The sequence below is a fragment of the Trachinotus anak genome, unplaced genomic scaffold (assembly GCF_046630095.1).
Source record: "Trachinotus anak isolate AG129_WGS33_773 ecotype Australia unplaced genomic scaffold, CSIRO_AGI_Tana_v1 ptg000002l, whole genome shotgun sequence".
NCBI lineage: Eukaryota > Metazoa > Chordata > Actinopteri > Carangiformes > Carangidae > Trachinotus > Trachinotus anak.
The window spans coordinates 1,521,895-1,542,765 of NW_027273853.1; the positions used below are offsets into that span (position 1 = coordinate 1,521,895).

Here is a 20,871-nt window from a genome sequence, read left to right on the forward strand (position 1 = left end):
CTTGTAAAGGTGATACTTCAGTAACACCTTCAGGGAATTCTTCAAATTCAGGAAAAGAGTCCACTCGGACTGAAGGATGAACTGATTAGAATCTGGTGGTCAAAGGTCACTGTGACCTCACAAAACACGTTTTGTGAATTAATTTGTGGCCATAACTCACAAATTCATTCACTAATTATGACACAGTTTGAGTCAAGTGTCTGTAAGGATGAAATGTAGAGAGGAAACTTTAGATCCAAAATGTCAAAGGTCAACTTCACTATGACATCATAATGTTCTGTAAAAACACCTCTGGTCATTATTCAACACTGTGAGGAGGAGGCTGTGACCATATTTCAGTGATTAGTTGGAGGAAACAACAAAGAGGTGGTGACTCTGGTTTCCTTATTCTTTCAGTCCTGATTTGGTTTCGATCTCGTCTCAGCCTCAGTTGAAGTGGTCTTGACTACAGTCCTGCCCCTTTATGATGATGAATGGGTGTGAAAATGATTTGTTAGTAACAGTCGCTACATTTTCTCCTCAGGGACAACATCAGGAGCATCTCTCTGGGCACCAACAGCAACGACGTGGCCATCCCTCTGACGGGAGTGAAAGAGGCTTCAGCTCTGGACTTTGACGTCTCTGAGAGGAGGATATATTGGACAGACATCCAGGCCAAGGTGGGCGTGGCTGGAGGAATGTACTGAAGCTGTAGATTGAATTTAAGTTGTGTCAGATCAGGTGAAACACAGACATGCACAGACAGTCTCCCTGTTGCTCACCGTCTCCCTCCTCTCTGTTTCCAGACAATTAGCAGAGCCTATATGAATGGCAGCTCAGTGGAACATGTCATAGAGTTTGGACTGGATTACCCAGAAGGCATGGCAGTCGACTGGATGGGTCGTAACATCTACTGGGCCGACACAGGTACTAACCGCATTGAGGTGGCCCGCCTGGATGGACAGTACCGGCAGGTTCTGGTCTGCAAGGATCTCGACAACCCACGCTCGCTGGATAACCCACGCTCACTAGCCCTGGACCCAGCCAATGGGTAAGACTCAGAGTGTCAGTGTTTGAAAAACTTCCCACACATCCTGGAAGACCTGGAAAACAGTTTTCCAGTTTTGGAAAACACATGGAAAATGAGAGAAAAAGTAAAAAAGTCCTGGAAAATGATTTCAACTTTCTCCTGTTGTTGGTCAAAGTGATGTTCAGGGTCATGTTGACGTTCAGATGCTGGTTTATGGACGACAGGGTTTTGAACAGGCTGCTGTCTGTTTAGTTTGAAGTCACATCAGCTGCTGCAGGTTGAAGAGTGTAAGTTACATTCTCCTTTAAATGTGTGTGAGTCTCTGCTGCTGCTGACTGTGGTCATTTTTATCAGGGTTATAGGTGAACCTGTTTTGCTGTTGAATAATGTGTTAGCATGTTTGTTTCAGGTGCTAGCTTATTTAGCCTGTAGCTAAAGGTTTAAGGTTTGTGATTCAAACAAAGGTTTCAGATGTGTTGGTTCATTGCTGAGAGTTGAGTTGACGATAATAAATGTGAAGCCAGTGTCAACTGTGTGTTAGTCAAACACTGCCTAAATACTCGCTAACAGCTGTTTTTACTCTGCTAGCATCTTTGTTAGTGTCACTTTTACCCCAATGCTGCATTGTTCAAGTGAAACAGACCATAATATGACATGAGATGTTTACCTGTTGTAGTGGCGGCTAACAGTGGGTGTAGTTAACCTGGTTAAAGACATCACTTCCTGTTAGTAGCAAAGAGGCTAAAGTGAGATAAACTGATCAGACTCAGCAGCAGTAAATAATCTGAGCTAATTCACCTGTGAATCTACATTTAGCTTAAGTTCAGTCTGATTTGTCAGGAGGGAAAACTGTAGGATAATGATTGTGTTGTGATCCTTGTCCTGGAAACTGACCTGAAAAAGAAAAGAGCAGGAACCCTGTCTGTACTGTCCAATATGGACACGTGTGTGACACCGTGGCTGCAGCTGCAAACAGCTGCAGTGTGTAGAGTGATTCACTGTCACACCTGTGTTATGCTGCAGGCTCACACCTTTCAGTTGGTGCCAGTGACTTCATGTAGCGTGTCCTCACTCTGTCTGAGGGAGCGAGAGCGCAGTGATGTTATGGTGCTGGTATGAAGATACCACAGGCAGCGTCCCGCCTCTTTTCCCAGAACCTCCACCTAAGAGAGATGATACTATTAAACCTGGTTTACATCATTGCTGTTTGTCGTCAGCCAAACCACCTGAGACACTGTCTGCCTCTGTGTGTGTGTGTGTGTGTGTGTGTGTGTGTGTGTGTGTGTGTGTGTGTGTGTGTGTGTGTGTGTTATGAATGTTAAGACTTGTGCCAACGTGCTTAGTGTCCTAACACACTCTGTGATTTCATGGCCCACAGCTGTCAGCATGGCTGCCTGGAGGCGTGTGATGTCATTGTGTGATCACACACTGATGCTCACACATTAATAAAAACAAATTGTTTTCTTTACCAAACAAAGGTCAAAGTGGAAAAAGGTTCCCGTCCTGGCAGAGATCATCCAGTTAAAGAAAATCAGTATCAGCTCTCACTCACCTGAGTGTTTTGTCCCCACAGCTACATGTACTGGACAGAGTGGGGAGGTCGACCTCGTATAGCCAGAGCCTACATGGACGGCAGCACCATCATGACCCTGGTGGATAAAGTGGGCCGGGCCAATGGGCTGACCATCGACTACGTAGACCACCGCCTCTACTGGACCGACCTGGACACGTGTATGATCGAAAGCACCAACATGCAAGGTTTGGACACGCGCACCACATCATCAGACTCTGCTCGCACTCTCTGCATTATAACAGGCTCGTTTCGTCTGCACATAAACAACTTTAAACCTCAAACACAGTGGGTGCTGCTGTCTGACCCTCACCTGTCTCACCTGTCACCTGGTGCTTTTTATCTCACTGCATCGTTTACATACTTGTTAACCTGGTTATTGATTACACTGATAAACTGAGGGTCAAAGAAGATTTGTGACCTTCGAAATAGAAAAAATTAAGATCCACTCAGTAGCTTTTTGTCTGGATTTTCAGTTGAATCCAGTTCTGTAGTAAGTTGACCTTGAGTTCAGATTATTGCACCTCATGAAGAACAAATGTCAGTTCAAAGTTAGAGCAGATCAGTTCCCAGTACTTTCCTACCTTCACCACGGAGGTCAGGTTGCATCCTCGCTCCACTCTGGTCCCTCCTCCATGTTTGGATGAGGAGCAGGTTTACAGGTGTTGTCTTGTCTTCTTCAGGCCTTCAGCGTGAGATCATCGTGGATGACCTCCCTCACCCCTTCGGTCTGACTCAGTACAGAGACTTCATCTACTGGACAGACTTTAACCTGCGCAGCATTGAGCGAGCCGACAAACGCAGCGGACTCAACCGCACAGTGGTGCTGCAGGTGTGGAACAGGTTTCATTCATTGATTCTTTCTCTTAGTATTAGTTCTTCTGTCAGCTTCTGTTAAAACGTCCCTGTGTCCTCAGGGCCAGCTGGAGCTGATGCTGGACATTCTGGTGTTCCACTCCTCCCGTCAGGACGGTACCAACGAGTGCTCCCACAACAACGGCAACTGCGCCCACCTCTGCCTGGCCACGCCCGCTGGAGCCCAGTGCCGCTGCGCCTCCCACTACACCTTGAACCCTGATGGACGCAACTGTAGCTGTGAGTACAGAGCTGTGAGGGAGTGGGAGGTCACAGGTTTGAATCCAGGACTGGATTGTGACTGTAAAAAGTTTACTAGAGGTGTTCTGATGATGTACGTTTCCAGAACAGTAAATCCATCAGTACCACAGTCTGTGCTCATGCATGAGCAGTTTTCTATGACTTCAACATCTTTGTTTTATCAATTGGCTGTTGGTTTGTGTCAGTGAAACTCAACATCACATTAAATGATGACAGCCTCTGAGCCACTGCTGGGCTATTAATGAACAGAAAACTCAGGTCTCACCTGACTCAGTCCTCCACTCAGCTCCTGGTCCAGGTCCTAGTTATCACTCACCTGGATGACTGCACTGCTCTTCTGACAGACCTCCCTTCACTCAAAGTGAAACCCTTACAGATGGTCCAGAATGCAGCAGCCTATCTGGTCTTAGATCAGCCTAAAAGGTCACATATCATCGGCCTCCTCTAACTCCCTAAGACCCCTGAACCAGATCCCGTCTCTGATGCTGCCTTCAGAGAAACGTCTGGATGTGAAATCAATCATTCAGCCTGATGCTCCTCCTCCTCCACTGTGTTCCTATAATGAATATGGTCCTGACTCCAAAGTCTCTACTGACCTGGAGCTTCACTGATCTACCTCACTGAGAGTCTGTGGAGGAAAGAGTCTGTAAAAAATAAAGGTGATGTTAAACATCTGACAGGAAGTGTGGCTCACTGACAGAAGCTGCTGGAGACAGTTGATGAATGGAAACTAAATGTCTGTCCAAACAGAGAGTGTGAGAGCAGCAGAGTGACTGATGGAGTTAAAGAGACAACTAGTAAACATGGAGGAAGAGTTTAAACAGCTGGAACAGAGAGAAAACTTCAATGTCTCACCAACACATGATCAAATATAGTTCAACCAAAGGTCCAAAGGAGGGAGCAGCGACTGGTCTTTAATATGAGAGGCCTGAGTCTCTGCAGTGAATTACATTTACTGTACAGGTGCCTCAGCTCCTCTCTGACCAACAGTAGAAAACACAATAAACAAACAGGAAGTCATATGTTTGTTGCCTCTGCACCGGCAACAGTCGGGGTTGGAGACATGATCTTTTCTGGTTGTCCATCTGCCCGTCCTGTTCTCATGAACACGATCTCCCAGGAACGACTTCGGCACAAACCCACTTTGACTCCAGGATGAAGTGATTAGGATTTGGTGGTCAAAGGTCAAAGGTGGTCATTATTCAACACTGTAACTGAGGAGGGAGAGACTGTGACCATGTTTCCTGATATTTGATTGCTCGGTGGAGGAAACAACAGTAACATTTCAACTTTAGCTTTTAGAAACATGAAGGTTCTGTAGGAGTGTGTGTGTGTACACTTGTACTTGCTACATAGTAAGGACCAAAAAAAGTATTTTACTAACAGAGTGAGGACATTTTGGGAAAGTGAGGACATTTTGGCCGGTCCTCACTTTTTGAGACACCTTCAAATCACATTTTGAGGGTTAAGACTTGGTTTTAGAGTTATGGTTAGAATTAGGTTTAGGTTAAGGTTAGGGTTAGGCCCTCAGTCGTGATGGTTAAGGTTAGGGTAAGGGGCTAGGGAATGCATTATGTCAGTGAGTGTCCTCACAAAGATAGAAGTACAAGTGTGTGTGTGTGTGTGTGTGTGTGTGTGTGTGTAAATGGTTGTGTGTTTCTGATGGACTCTGTGTTTCTGGCAGCTGTAGTTAAGTGTCAAGAACAAATGGAACGGAAATGACAGAAAAGGTTAAAGGAAATCTGCACATACACACACACACACACGCACTGTGAAACCCTGCACAGTTATGTGTCTGGAAACATAATGTCTCCAGAAAGTGGAGGCCTCCACACGTCCTCAGCTCCTGGGATCATCAGTCCGAGAGGTTTCAGCTGTTCTCATTGGATGGTGTGTGTGTCTGTGTGTGTTTGTGTGTGTTTAGGCTCGGTGTTCTGGGTTTCGGCTCAGTGTGTTTGTCTTTGTATTTCACAATATGCACTGAACAAACCTCAGAGAACACAGTGTCCACTCAGCTCAGCTGCTCACTGCTTCTCTTTATCTCTCAATCTCTCTCTCTCTTACTCGACCCCCCCGCCCCCCGTCTGCAGCTCCCTCCAGCTTCCTGCTCTTCAGTCAGAAGGCCAGTATCAGCAGGATGGTTTTGGGTGAGCAGAGTCCTGACATCATCCTGCCCATCCATGTCCTGAGGAACGTGCGAGCCGTCAGCTACGACCCTCTGGACCGGCTGGTGTACTGGCTGGACGGACGGCAGAACATACGCAGGGCCAGAGACGATGGCGCCATGGTAAACCCCGCCCTGATACAGTGATGCTAACAGATGATGACAGATTATATCTTCATTATGGTTCCTGTTGTGAAAACATACGAACTGTTGGTTTCAGACGAAGCCCTCTCAGGTTCTGAGTCATCTGGTTTGTCAGGTTACAGCTGCAAAGATTAATGTTGTAGCTAGATGGATCAGATCCATCAGCTCCATCAGATCCAGATCTGCTGCAGCGGAGACAGAGATGAGCTCATAAACCACCACATGCCTGAGTGACATCAGGAGTGACATGTTGTACCTGTGTGTGTCTGTCCTCAGTCCATGATAGTGAGCAGCACCATTCAGCCTGTGGACAACCAGCTTCATGACCTGAGCCTGGACCCCTACAGCCGCCACATTTACTGGACCTGCGAGACCACCAACACCATCAACGTCCAGAGGATGGACGGACACACAGTGGGTGTGGTCCTGAAGGACGACACCGACAAGCCCCGAGCTATCGTGGTTAATGCTGAGAAAGGGTGAGCTCACTTTTAATCTGCTGGCTGCAGTTTACTCCTCAAAATAAAGCTGTGTTACATTAAGTATAAATCTGTCCTTTATGACTGTGTGTGTTTGTGTTTGTCTCTGCAGGTACATGTATTTCACCACGGTGCAGGAGCGCTCAGCGAAGATCGAAGGAGCCAGTCTGGACGGGACGGAGAGAGAATCTCTGTTCACCACAGGTCTGATCCGACCCGTCGCTCTGGCTCTGGACAATAAACTGGGGAAACTGTTCTGGGTCGACGCCGACCTCAAACGCATTGAGAGCAGTGACCTGACAGGTGAGTGACATTGAGCAGAGAACAGTATTAAAGTCATTAGGTTGGACCTGTAACATTTCTGTGATGTCATCAGATTAACATGATGAATTTTCCATCACAGTAATGTTATGTAACGATGTGTGATACTATCACATGTAAAAAAAAAAATACCTTAAGTGTAAATTAGTATATCTCATCAGCGTCAGTGAGCCAATCAGCATGCAGCATGCTTGGACCGGGATCTAATAATGCTGGTGATTGTTTACACCTGTCTGAGTGAGTAAAGAGACCAAGCTTAAAGATAAAACTAAATTTAAACTCAAATTTGTTCTGTAATGTTTATTATAAATTTTCTCAGTTAAAATGGATTTGATAAAATTGGTGTTGTAAAGGTATCATTAAAATTTTTGAATGACCTGATAAGGTCTGATCAGACCTGACATCATCAGCCACAGTCTGATTAGTACTAACACAGTTTCATCATGAACTGAAAATATTTTACTATTCACACTGAGGTTAACATCTGGAGGTTTGGTATCCTCTTGGCTGTTTCTCTGTAGTGGAGGTCTCTCACTGGTCACCTGTCTGAACAGTGACTACACACTGGCTCCTCTCTGCAGCCATGTGTGTGTGTGACTTCCTGTTGGTCACTGAGCCTGTGTTTGGTCAGGATCTGTGGGTGACACCGTGGAGACACTCAGCTGATTTATACTCTGTGTGCAGGGTCAGTCTGGTTTCATGTTTCCACTGTTGTACATACACAGTAGATCTGCTGACTGATTCATAGTTAGTGTTACTGTGTTGTGTTGAAGCGGAGCTGATGGGAGCCTGGCTGGTTAGCTCCACCATCAGCTGACTGAGGGGGCGGTCTTCAGGGTTCAGCTCTTGGGTCTTCAGAGACCAAAGTGTTGGTGTTGGCTGTTTCTGGATGTTTAGCAGTGATGGGAAACATCCCTCTTCTGCTCGGCAGCCATTGATGGTGTTCTCCTGTCATGTCAGTGGTACATGAAGACATTGTTCAAGTTAATGTTAAAGTTGTGTTAAGGCTGCTGCCACATGATCCTGCTCATACTGAGGTGGATGTGATGTTGCTCTGAGGGCTTACACCTCATCATCCTCCATGATGAGTCATTTGAGAATGAATGCTGGACTCTGGGACTGATGCTCACAGTAGCTGTGATGGGCAGTGTCTGTCTGCTGTCTTGTCATTGTATTTATAGCCACATGCAGCCACAATGAAAATGTGACCAAAAACAGACATTTACTGAAGCCATTTCAGACACACTGATGTTATTTGTTGAACTGAGACCAACAAACACAGACAGATACTGTTATGCCTTTTTTTGGTCAGAAGGGTCGAGCCGACTCCAAACAGCCGTTTGTCACATTCACATGAATATCAGCTCATGGTGATGAGACTGATAAGGACAGAGTGTATAGGTTAAAAAAGAATATCTCACTGACACTGCTGATGCCAAACAAAGCGTCTGTGTTTATTTACTTTGGCTCATCCAACCGCAGCCTCAGCAGCTCACACAGACGTGAATGTCCCAGTAACAGTCATTAAGTCTGAGGAGTCCATCGGCTGCTTTTAGCTGAATTTGTTCAATCCACATCACAACTTCTATAATGATGATGATGATGATGATGATGACGTGGTGAACAGTATATTCATTCTGCATAGTTTTAGGTATATACAGTCAGGTCCATAAATATTGGGACATCGACACAATTCTCATCTTTTTGGCTCTAAACACCACCACAATGGATTTGAAATGAAACGAACAAGATGTGCTTTAACTGCAGACTTTCAGCTTTAATTTGAAGGTATTTACATCCAAATCAGGTGAAAGTGAAAGTATCAGAGCATCAGTCCACAGAGAAATGCACACAGCCTGTATTCAGAATGCTCTTATTACATTGTTCCTCCAGGAGCCAATCGCATTGTCCTCCAGGATTCTAACATCCTCCAGCCAATGGGGCTGACGGTCCTGGGAGACCACCTGTACTGGATCGACCGGCAGCAGCAGATGATAGAGAGGGTTGACAAACTGACCGGGGACGGACGCACACGCATTCAGGGACGGATATCCTACCTGACCTCCATCCACGCCGTGGAAGAGATGGACCCACAGGAGTTCGGTATGGACCTCACACACACTCAGAGCAGCAGGATGACTGAAAGGATGACTCCATGAGGTTTCATTGGTAGTTTTTCAGGAAAGTATGTGCGTTTTTAGTAATGACTGTTCCCTCTCTCCAGCATCCCACCCTTGTTCCCGTGACAACGGCGGCTGTTCTCATATCTGCATTGCTAAGGGTGACGGTACGCCGCGCTGCTCCTGTCCCATGCACCTGGTGTTACTGCAGGACCTTCTGCGCTGTGGAGGTGAACAACAAACTAACACAGCACCACAGCACCAGGCCAGGTGGATTTGGTCTGACTGGTCCTCACAGGCTCAAGGCTCTCATCTCAGTGTTCAGTCCTTTCATTTATGCCACTCCTGTGATGCTACACGTCTCACTGCCCCTCCTTCCTTGTTCTGGTCTCCACTCTGCTGTGAACATGCTGCCTCCTCTTCCTCTTTCAGAGCCTCCCACCTGCTCCACAGAGCAGTTCACCTGCTCCACGGGGGAGATCGACTGTATCCCGATGGCGTGGCGCTGCGACGGCTTCTCTGAGTGTGAGGATGGCAGCGACGAGGAGAACTGCCCCGTCTGCTCAGCCTTCCAGTTCCAGTGTGATAAAGGAGGCTGCATTGACGCTCAGAGGCGCTGCAACGGCGAACCCGACTGTGCCGATAACTCTGATGAGCACGACTGTGAGAGTAGGTTTGCACTTGGACACAGATTGACCACGCCCCCCACAGAATCATGAATAACACAGTTTAATGAAGAAATTATGAGAAGAAATCAGACCAAGGTCAGAGCAGGAAAATAAAATGAACCACTGTTCGATGTGTCTGAGACACAAAATAAAATGTAATGCACTAATGTCAGATCTACTTTTGATTCATCTCTGCTAATTAATACAAAAGCAGCTATTTCATAAGATGTACAATGTTTAGTTTCATGTAGCCTCAGTAGCTGTAAATCAGATGAGTAAATCACATTCAGCTGCTTCAGGCTCAGGGTCAAAGAAGGAGCCGTTATTAATATTAATTATTAATGTTATTAATTATCAGTGTTATTAATTGTTCATGTTATAGTGACAGCTGTGTTTTCCTGTGGCCCTGAGCGCTGCAACTTAAGAAAAGACAAATTCAGAGAGCATCTTCATCAGTTTGACAACACACGTGCTGCACACACTCCTGCAGTGACACACTTGTTGTTCAATGATTTTAACTTCAAGCATTGAACAACGAGTGCATTAAACACACAGCTACTCCACACTCTCATCTGACTGCTGTAGTTAATAGTTTCTAAGACTGTGGAGACCTGAGATCAACATGTACAACACAACACACTGAAATGCTGCTTACATGTTAATTCATCAGTAAAAATAATCCAATAATATAAAGCTGAGGCTTTTCTACTTGTCTGCTTCTACTTCTGCTCTTTGATGGAGTCATTAACTGGATCTGTTTCCTCCTCTGCAGCGATCTGTCCTCCCAACCAGTTCCGCTGTGGCGACAACCAGTGCATCACAAAGAAACAACAGTGTGACAACTACTCTGACTGTCCCGACGGCTCAGACGAGCTTGCCTGTGGTAAAGATGCTGACGCGCTCTTCTCCTTCTTCTTCTCTTCTTCTGCTTCTCCTCCACGTGACCCTGCGTCTCTGTGTCTCTTCCGTGTGCAGAGTACGTGTCTCCTCCCTCCAGTGGGATCCCCAACACTGGGCCCAACACCATCGGCCCTGTCATCGCCATCATCCTGCTCGTCTTTGTGATCGGGGGAGCCTATTTCGTGTGTCAGCGTGTGGTGTGTCGGCGCTACAAGGGCCCCAGTGGGTCCTTTCCTCATGAGTACATCAGTGGGACGCCCCATGTGCCCCTCAACTTCATTGCCCCCAGCAGCTCCCAGCACGGCACCTTCCAAGGTAAGAGCAGACGTGGTGCAGCCGTGGCGCTGGACTTATAGCAGTACTCGTGTTGTGGTGTCAGTACAGTGTGTGTGTCCGTGTGCAGGTATTTCCTGTGGGAAGTCCATCATGAGCTCCGTCAGCCTGATGGGTAGCAGCAGCAGCGGAGCTCCTCTGTACGACAGGAACCATGTGACCGGAGCCTCATCCAGCAGCTCCTCATCCACCAAGGGAGCCTTCTACCCTCAGGTCCCCCCCCCCCCCACACACACACACACACACACACACACACACACACACACACACACACACACACACACATCTGTGCTGTTGTGTGTCTCCACAGTCATGTAACACCCAGGTGTTCTGTCTGTAGATCCTGAACCCTCCTCCGTCCCCGGCCACTGACCGCTCGCTCTACAACACAGAGATCTTCTACTCCTCCAACAGTCCATCCACCACCAGGTCTTACAGGTAACACACAGGCTCTCACCAGCAAGGCTGCAGCTCTTTCAGTTTTATTTTATGTTCTCGTGCAAATCCCAAATTTTACAAAGACCCCAAAACTTCAGACTGAACTTTGTGGAAATGTGTCTAAAAACATGCAGAAATCTGAAGAATATTTCCATTTGATGAAAAGGATCAAATGTAACAAGTGGATACAGAATATATGACGCTGAGTGACAGTGGGGTATGAGATGATTTACATTTATGTCACAAGTAGAGAAAACTGTATCTTAAAGGGTTTAACATACAAATTCATGTTACCTTCTGCTCCAATCAGAAGTTGGCAATGACTGAATGTCATATAAACACATGCAACATAACTCATCCACACCATCAGTTAATTTGTAAATGATTATGTGACGACAAAGTTCTTCACGACTCAGTCCAGTTCATAAGGTCACACAGATATTCCACTTCGATTTTCCCTCTATCCAATAAACAGAACTCAAAACAAGGAAGTTCAGTTCACTCACAAGTAAAAATGTGAATAAGTTCATCTGGCTCCATCCCAGCTGCTGCTCTAACCGACTGCTCTCTGGTACAGAGGGTTAAAAGTCACCACATCTGTCTCCAGGTAGGAGACCAGTAGGTAAACGACTTCTCTAGTCTTAACAACCAGTCACGCTATGCTTCACACTACGAGTCACATTCACCCATTCACACACACATTCATACAGTGCAACTCTATCACACACACACACACACATTTCGACATGCAGACTGGAAGAGTCAGTGATCAAACCATCAACCTTCTGATTAGTGGACGACCTGCTCTACCTCCTGAGTCACAGCCACCATTTTTGAGGAAATTAAGGTCAGTGAAATGCTCAGTTGGTTAATGGAGCCACAGATGAAGGCTAAGCTGGCAACACTGCTTGTTTGCACCAAATGATGTTGGAAGAGCCAGCAGTGATGTCAGGTTTATACGTCTGACCTAATGACGTTAATAAAGATGGACAACAAGACAGCTCTTATAAATAAAGATTACAGGTGAGAGAAGTGAACCTGAACTAAATTACCTCTGTGTTCTCCCCGTCAGACCCTACCACCCTGTCCGTGGAGCTGCCCCGCCCACCACGCCCTGCAGCACCGATGTCTGCGACAGCGACTACACCCCCCACCACCTGCCGGCCGGACTGGCGTCATCAGCGAGCCGCTGGAAGGCCACAGGCCATGGCGGCCATGGCAAACACAATAAGTATTATATGGACCTTAACTCGGACTCAGACCCCTACCCTCCACCCCCAACTCCCCGCTCCCAGTACCTCTCGGCTGAGGAGAGCTGCCCTCCCTCCCCTTCCACAGAGCGCTCCTACTTCCACCTGTGCCCCCCTCCTCCCTCACCCTGCACCGACTCCTCGTGACACTCCAACAGCCCAGGAGCCCCGTGAGGAAGGAGAGGACAAAGTGCGCTTGCCTCACCCAGTACGGGCCTCGTCTGGCCCACTCTACCAGGGAAAGAACTCATGTGCCAACTTCCAGCCCTGACCGGCTCACACCTGCTGCTTCATATCAGTCGGTCAGGCTCAAGTGCCTGTGTCCCACATCACTCATTTCATCATTCCAGTCACCCTGGAGCCCTCAGGGTGACCATCAACCCCTTATCAGTTGTTGCATCCTGCTCTAATATTGGCTCAGTCGCGGCAGGCTGAAGGCTCCCGGCCCCTCCTGCCTCTCTGCAGGACATGAGAGGGAGATGATGAGCGAGCACAGCCAGCAGCTCCCTCTTTACTTTTCATTCCACCTGAAGAAGGAAACCTCCTCTGCTGGGCCACATCACCAAGTCTGACTGAGAGTCACCACAGCGCCTCAAGTTCTTCATTTAAATTGAAGCCAAGGCATGGAAGGCATGACCCCTCCCTCCGCCTCCTAGCTTCCTGCCATTTGTCTCCTCCTTCCTCACAGTGTCCTTGTTGGCAGAGCGGTGGCAGGACTGTAAATAGTGTTAAAATAATATGAACACAAATAGATCAGAGAGGAATTATTTTACTATTTTATTCTCGCTGGCTGATCCACCGCTCCACAGGAAACACGGGACACACAGACGAGTGCATGTGTGTGTGATGGATGAATGATGTTTGTCATTAGTGTAGGAAATTAGATAAACCCATAGCTGATGACTGGATGGATGTGTGGAGTTGTGAATGGATGAGTGGAAAGTGTGAAATCTTTTGTACTTTTATTTTGAAATTGTGTCCCTCACACTTCAGATTGGGAATTCTTTGTAGTTGAGCAGACAGCAGAGATGTGACATCACCACAACGACAACATACCAAATGAAAATCAACATGTAAAGCTATTGTACATATGTGTAATGAAGTCCGTGACTGAGGCTTTTCATTGTGAATCTGAACCTTTCCTTTATTCTCATCATCCCGTTTACCAAAAGTGTGTTTGCTGCTATTGTGTACATACTATACCAGTTACTATGACGCCCAAAATTACCACTCTCATACTGACAGTAGATCATGAAGCTATTTTACAGTTAATAACAAATTATTCTTATAGCGACTTCTGTTATTTGTATTTGTGTGTAGATCATTGTGTATGTTGATGTTGGTCGCCATGTTTGGTTTGAAGGAGTCTTTAATGGAAATAGAAACGTGACAGAGTTTTACTCTGAAGGTTTCAGTGCGATTCAGGAACTCTGTCCTCAGTGTGTTTTTGTAGTTTTTAACTCAATGACATGTACAAGACAAGACAAACCCTGCCCTCTCACACCTGCACACACCTGGCCCATCACTGTGTGAAGTGAGCGAGAAAGGATGTTTAGATTCTGTCAAGTGGTTTGAGGCCCACTGTGTTGTGTAGCTCTGGATGCTCTCTCACAGAAAAGGTCCTGCAGAAAACTTTCAGCTGAAAAACACAGTCAGAGGTCTGACTCGCCACGGATACTTTTCCTGACCTGTGATGTGATTGGTCAGATTCCTATGACATTTCCTGGATAGTCCCGGTCCCCTGAGCTTGAACCCCGATGATTTTTCTGATCCACAGAACTTGCTCTTCACATACTCTCAGAATCTAATGGACGACCAAGAGGCGACTTGAATGATAACTTGATTTTAAAGAGGAACTGAACTCCAACCAATCACCAGCGTTCCCCCTCACACACTCACAGACTTTGAGCCGCAGTCCTGGTCCATGAGATCTGTAAGACCATCGGTTCCATGAGGGCTCTCTCAGACATTTTGAGCCCTTCATGCACACTTTCTGTAAGTCGGCATTTCTGCAGATTCTTCCTCATGGAATTACCCATAGTTCACAGTGTTGTAATGTTAAATGCATAAAAAAAAGATGTAAACAACTGCCAGAAAACAGAAAAAGCTATTGAAGTTATTGAAGAAGCATGAACAGAGCGAAGCCAAATGTCAATGTCACAAGAAGACAGATGGTTACATCTCCACACACAGAGCTCAGTGGAGATTCACAACCTGAACTGTATCTAGTTATTCCTCTTATGATGATAGGATGATATACAAATAAATACAAATCTGCTTTCATCAGCTCTTATCCAACATTACCTTTTGTTTACAAACAGGAGGTGAAGGGAGGGAATGAAAATGCAAAATCAAAAGTGCCACACTCACAGTTGTTCTCAACATGTTTTGGCGTTGTCATAGTAACGTGATACGTCAAGTCAGTGCCAGTGTCAGTGCTGTTCCATTCCTCTTTATACCAGCCTCCCACACTCAGTCACTCACCAGGTGGCATCAGTTAAATCTGTGACCCCCCCCCTCTTCCCAAATCTGTGTTTGAAGTACAAGTCCAGACGGAGTTACACATGTAGGATGATGACTGTAGAGACCGTGTGTAACAGCAGGATTATTTATCTGACGCCAAGTGGTTTTATGTTCGTTAATCTCGGGACATACTTTGAGTCCCACCACCATTCAGGCTTTAAGAAGATCAAACTCACCAGCACGTTGCTCCTTCTGCCCAAACCTTTTGTATTGTGGGGTGTACTGAACACTGTGACCTCCAGGGGAGCTGTTGAGGCTGTAGGGCTTTAATCCAGTATGTGTGGTGGTGCAGTGGTTTTCCCACCTCTGAGGCCTGCACAGATAAAAGCTTGTCAGTCATTCTCCTCAGGCTTTGGACATTCAGGACATCAACACATGACCTAGTAACTAAAAGTGGGAAGACATTATACATGTATGCACTTACAGAAAGAAAAGAGCATTTTATTATGACTTCACAGGAAATAAACAAGTGTTTTTGAAGAAGAAGGAGAACAAAGCATTCTCCTTCCACATTCCGGCTTCTCTGGGCTGTGGAGTTTGTACTGGATAAATCAACCTTAGGTCATGCTCACAAAAGTTGGAAAACAGTTTCGGGGTCAGAGAGAGTTCTTCAACAGACTGTGCGTCATCTTCTTGAATCACGTTTGGACAAAGGAGAACACAGGAAAGCTTCCTGTAACCTGGCCCTTCTGCCATCTTTCTATTCCAAGTACTGTGTGTGCTTACTGGAACATTTTTACACAACAGTGCCAGCAAACATCTGATCCAGTCCCAGTCCTCCGAGCACAGAGCGGAGGTGAATGTAGCCATGAATCAATGAGTGTGTCTCTGACAGCAGTCAGTGTCGCCATTGTGTGGTTTCCTGATGGAAAACGATACCAGCAATTTGGAGGTGGGAAACTCGTTGCTGTTGCCTGATGAATCCATCTCCTGTCAGGTGGCGTTACAGCTGATTTGCGGATGGATCAGAGCTGATGTAGCATCTGTCTGTGTCAGTGGGAGCAGCTCCTTTTTTATGAAGGGCTGAACCCCCCACCCCACCCCAAACCACTGTCTCAGTAAAACTCCTTAAAACCCTGTATTTGTTGTCTCAGCTAAAAATGCTTTGTGTAATTTACACTTGTGACAATTTTTGTATCAAAAGCATTTTTATATAATAAAGGTTCTATTTTAAGGAATGTCTGTGTTATCACTGAGAGAGATCCAGGAGAGGTTGTATTTGAACTGTAAATCCATGGTGAGTAACAGCAGCAGTAGGTATCACAGCAGACCCGTTGACCTGTCACTGTAGGCTGAACAGGTGGAACTAATAACACAATGATGGTAAACCATGACTGTAAACCAGCACCTGAATGTTATCTGGCTGTAATTAATTTTAAAGATTACACCTGTGCTTTTCCTGCTATAACATGTCAACATGATCTGTAGCAGGAGATGTACAGCAGCAGATCTGTAGGTTAAATGCAGAGTAGCTGTTATGACATAATGCATTATGCAACCATGAAATAAGGCAATAAAAATACAAATGCTAGAAAACCCTGTGAGAAAGTGGATTTACACAGTGTAAATGTGAAGATAATCTCAGACAGCACTACATCTGAAAACAAGCTGGCCTGAGTGAAGGGACAGAAAATAATTTGGGGCTCGTCCGGGATTTGAACCCGGGACCTCTCGCACCCAAAGCGAGAATCATACCCCTAGACCAACGAGCCGCTCTATATAATAGTGAAGGAGATAAAATATATTTAAAGCATTTCACATCCCTGTCCGGGAGTGTGGTGTTACAGTGGCGTAGTGCTGACATCTATTGGTGGAATAAAGTAACCGCGCTGTAACGGAATTTGACCTACTGTATATGATTTGTGTCAACATCTGTTGTTACCTGGACAAAGGCTGTAACTTCAAATGGATTTTTACTTAATCAAAAGAGTAAAGTCCAGAACCGCTGCTGTACTTCATCGCCCCCGTTTTCGCCGTGTTTGTCAGCCGGATTACACAGAAAGTACTCGACCATCTGAGCCGAACTTGGTGAAGGGATCGATCATAGGCCACGAAAGATTCCGTTCAATTTTAGGGCAAATCTGAATCATTTACAAATAAATTTAAAAAGATTTCTATGAAGTCTGGTGTGTGTGTTGTTCGACATGGGCCTACAATTCAAAGTTACTGAATTGTAGGAATTGGGATTCTTCTCTGCTGCAGCGCCATCTGGTGCTGTCACGTTCATTTTATTCTTGACTGACTTTAATATTCTGCGTGATGTGACTTATCTCAGGAAACTGGCACATTCACAGATAGACCCCAAAAGTTCAAATGATCAGTTCCTAAAGTTTTTCCTCCAGTTTTCCTAAACTTAAGAGAGTTTATTTAAGATTCTGGGAAGTTGGGATGTTTAAAACACTTCACCTGTCTTCAGGTATGATGGAACATTGACTCAGGAATTATTCATCTGTAATGGCTTTTTCCCAATCAGATCCTAAACCTGATTACAATGATTAATAGATTAAACAGGATCTGCAAGTTAGGAGGTTTCTGTAATAGAGGAAGGCCTCTGAACGGTGGCTGCCATCGTCAAAATAAAATGATGGGACAAAGCAAACTTGTCCAGGTGAAGTGGGAAACTTTCAGGTGAAGCCTGTCCAGCTGGCAGACAGGTGCTGAGGGCTGAAAAGAGGCAGGGAAGAGGTGGAGATCTGCACTACAACTTCTACAACTTTTTGTTTTTTCTACCCCTTTCTTCTCTCTGTGTGCTCGCCGCTCTGTAATTACACCAGCTGCCTGGAGCTGTGGCTCTTTTCTCTCCCTCTCTTTCTCTCACCTCTGTTTTTATCCCCAAATTCTTCTAATGTTCCCTCTCCTCCCTCACCGCTGTTCCTTTCCCCAAAAAATGTGCTGCACCTGCCAACTGACCACACCTATGGGGCTACACAGTTTGATTACAGCTTGACTATAATGTGATATGCTCAGTGTGGGCAGTGAGTTCACTCCCTGTATACTCCAACCATACATGACAAATGGGGTTGTGTGATTGGCTGAATTATGTTGTCTCAGATTTCCTCACCACCCTGTCTTCTCCGTTGCGTTGTTTCAACACATTTCACTATCTGTGTTGATAACTTTAACTGACTGCAGCTACTTTTAAATGAGAAAACCTTAGGGACCAGTTGCTTTATTATTCATGATACATTGAGACAGAATTTAATCACAGTAGTAAAGATCACAGTTCTGGTGCCGCACAATAATTACCTGCTGCACTCTTCAGGAAGTGAACGTGGATTGCACATGAACACTCCTGTACACCTGTGCAGATGCTTTGCAGTCATCCTTTATAATTGCAGAGTGTGCAACTTGTTGGGTTTTATCCCTTACAAGTATAATGTTATAATAGCCAATAGAAATAATGACAAATTGCAAAGCTAAGACCTAAGTTAAAAATAATTATCTTTTCACACACGCAGTATATTCAGTAATGTTCTGTAACAGTAATGGTTTAAATTGTCCAAATTGACTCACAGGTAATTTTGATATTTCCATGTGAGTCAGAGTAGATGTGCTTTAGCCCCATTTTTTGGATTTGTTTTCACTTTTTATGTAGGAAAACCATGTTAAACAAAATATTAATCTTAGCAGAGTTTAAAACATGTCAAGCCCGGATTAACACAAACATACTGAATGACGATGCTTCCATACACACCACAGGGATCAGTGAATGGTTTGATGGTGATGGTGTGAATCATGTGCTATGACCCTCACAGATCTCAGCTGAACGCCTGTGGGAGATTTTGGAGTGACGTGTTAGACAGTGCTCTCCACCACCATCATCTTAACAAAAGATGAGGGAGGAATGGTCTTCATCCATCCAGTAGAGTTTCACATACATTGAGATTCTACTACAGAACAGGGAGCCCTGAAGCTGGTCTGAGGCTCATGGTGGAGGAACTGTATGCTGGGTTTTCATTTTACAACACCACTTACTATAAAATGACCAACTGAGCAAAGTCAATCTGCCAAGGATGACCAGGAGATGCAGTTGAAAGCTATTAAATGGACTTTGAGTTGAAATTTTTTGTGAAACATTTATACCAGATGTTGAATTTACCTGTTTGACAGTGATATAAAAATTACACTTATATAGCTACACAGTGCGGACAAAGTGAACTGCAGCCCTGAAATAAGTTTCAAAAACACATAATCACGAATCAAAACATCTCACACGGAGGCTCTGACACTGACTGGAGCAGTAACCCTGGGATGAGACACGATGGATCTACTTTATCAGTCAGCACGACAGCTAACAGCTCAGTGTTTCTCCCCTGCCTCTGTGTGTTTGTGTATCTGTGTGTGTGTGTGTGTGTGTGTGTGTGTGTGTGTGTGTGTGCATGCTCTGTAACTGCATGTAGTGACATTGCTCCCTGCAGCTGGATGTGTCTTATACTCCTTTTACACCAAATTTAGTGGGTATAAGCAGGTTCTTTTTAATGCAGGTAAACCCGCTAAAAAAGTGGATCACTGTTGAGCGATGTCATCACAGACACAGGGGAGAGAGAGTGAGCTGGTACCTGCTGTGCAGCCTCTCATCCTCAGGATGTTGCTCCTGTCAGTGTTGGAGCCTCCGTGTGAGTCACTTCAATCAGTAAACTGATAACTTAGTTTTTAAAACTTATTTCAGGGCTGCAGCTCACTCTGTTTGTGTAGCTGCAGTGTTGCTGGTGTAACAGCACCGTGTTGGACAGGTGACAGGTGTGTTTACAGTGATTGTGTGCTCTGAAGGATGAAAACGGGCGAAAATTTGCACGTTCACTTGGGTGTTGTGTTTACATCACTGTTGATTGGAGCTGGAGCCAATAAATATCTGTGACTGCTGCAGAGTCATTTGACCTGGGTTTGAATCCAGATCTTTTTCAATTGCTGACAAAAGCCAGATATTAGCGGGTTTTAGTGTGTTTTCTGTCCAGTGGAAAAGGGGCTTTAGTCAACTCAGTTGGCAGTGTAAAAGGAGATAGTCACCTTTTTTAGTTTACCTGCGTTAAAGAAATATTCACTAATTTTGGTGTAAAAAGGTTTATTGAAACACTTCCAAACATCTGATTATCTGCTCTGCACTGAGACTCAGACTGGATCCTCACTAATCATCTGTCATCCACAGACTTCCTCCTGAAGCTGGTGGCCACAACATGAGGAGGTCACAGAGCTCAATGAAAGGTCTTCAAGACATTTTAAAATTCTCCTCAGTCTACATCACTGAGTTTTATTACATTAAAAAAATGCAACATTATTAAGTCTTAGAGAGAAAGAATTTCTAATGTGCTCCAGGACACGTGAATGTGTCTTGCACTACATTAACCCTGATGGTCAACAGAAGGATCCTCTTCATGTCAGGAATGAAGGACACACACCTGCTGTGTGTGACAGAGCTCCTTCACACTGTCTGTACACATAAAGCTGTGACAGCAGTGAGACATGACTCTGCTCACACTCTTCAGTGCTCAGGACTGAACTGAGGGGGAGGGGAGGTTTGGTCCTGCAAGGATGGAGGTCTTTAAGGTCCAGACAAACAGTATGAGAACTGATCCACAGTGAAGAGAACCAGACACCAGACACAGGTGCAGCCACTCAGCCCGAATCATAGATGGTGATGACACTGTCATTTATACACATGATCCCTCCAAAGCAGTAAAAGAGCTTTAGACTGCATTAGGGTTATTACTAACTGCTCTGCAGAGTTTAAAATTTGTATTAAATGTTCATAAAACAAAGTTCATGGGCTTTTCAAAGGCTCATATACAGTTTCTTCATGATTTGAACATTTTCACATGTTCACTGATGGTAAATCCAT

At 45.3% G+C, this 20,871-nt stretch overlaps 1 protein-coding gene and 1 non-coding gene across 2 annotated transcripts in view; one reads left to right on the forward strand and one right to left on the reverse strand.

The window, feature by feature from the left end:
• lrp5 (low density lipoprotein receptor-related protein 5) overlaps positions 1-16,213 on the forward strand; it is a 73,960-nt gene extending 57,747 nt beyond the window's left edge. Inside the window, exons 14-29 of the mRNA XM_071488867.1 lie at positions 524-659; positions 786-1,030; positions 2,583-2,767; positions 3,263-3,411; positions 3,497-3,674; positions 5,786-5,982; positions 6,280-6,482; positions 6,595-6,785; positions 8,697-8,906; positions 9,028-9,153; positions 9,356-9,592; positions 10,364-10,474; positions 10,567-10,806; positions 10,895-11,037; positions 11,165-11,262; positions 12,335-16,213. Of these exons, the coding sequence (XP_071344968.1) occupies positions 524-659; positions 786-1,030; positions 2,583-2,767; positions 3,263-3,411; positions 3,497-3,674; positions 5,786-5,982; positions 6,280-6,482; positions 6,595-6,785; positions 8,697-8,906; positions 9,028-9,153; positions 9,356-9,592; positions 10,364-10,474; positions 10,567-10,806; positions 10,895-11,037; positions 11,165-11,262; positions 12,335-12,659 (2,974 nt within the window). The 3' untranslated portion in view covers positions 12,660-16,213. The remainder of the gene's footprint in view (positions 1-523; positions 660-785; positions 1,031-2,582; positions 2,768-3,262; positions 3,412-3,496; positions 3,675-5,785; positions 5,983-6,279; positions 6,483-6,594; positions 6,786-8,696; positions 8,907-9,027; positions 9,154-9,355; positions 9,593-10,363; positions 10,475-10,566; positions 10,807-10,894; positions 11,038-11,164; positions 11,263-12,334) is intronic.
• A 462-nt stretch (positions 16,214-16,675) lies between these two features.
• Positions 16,676-16,747, reverse strand: trnap-ugg (transfer RNA proline (anticodon UGG)). Its single transcript has one exon. It is a non-coding gene; the product is annotated as a tRNA-Pro (tRNA).
• Positions 16,748-20,871: the final 4,124 nt, after the last annotated feature.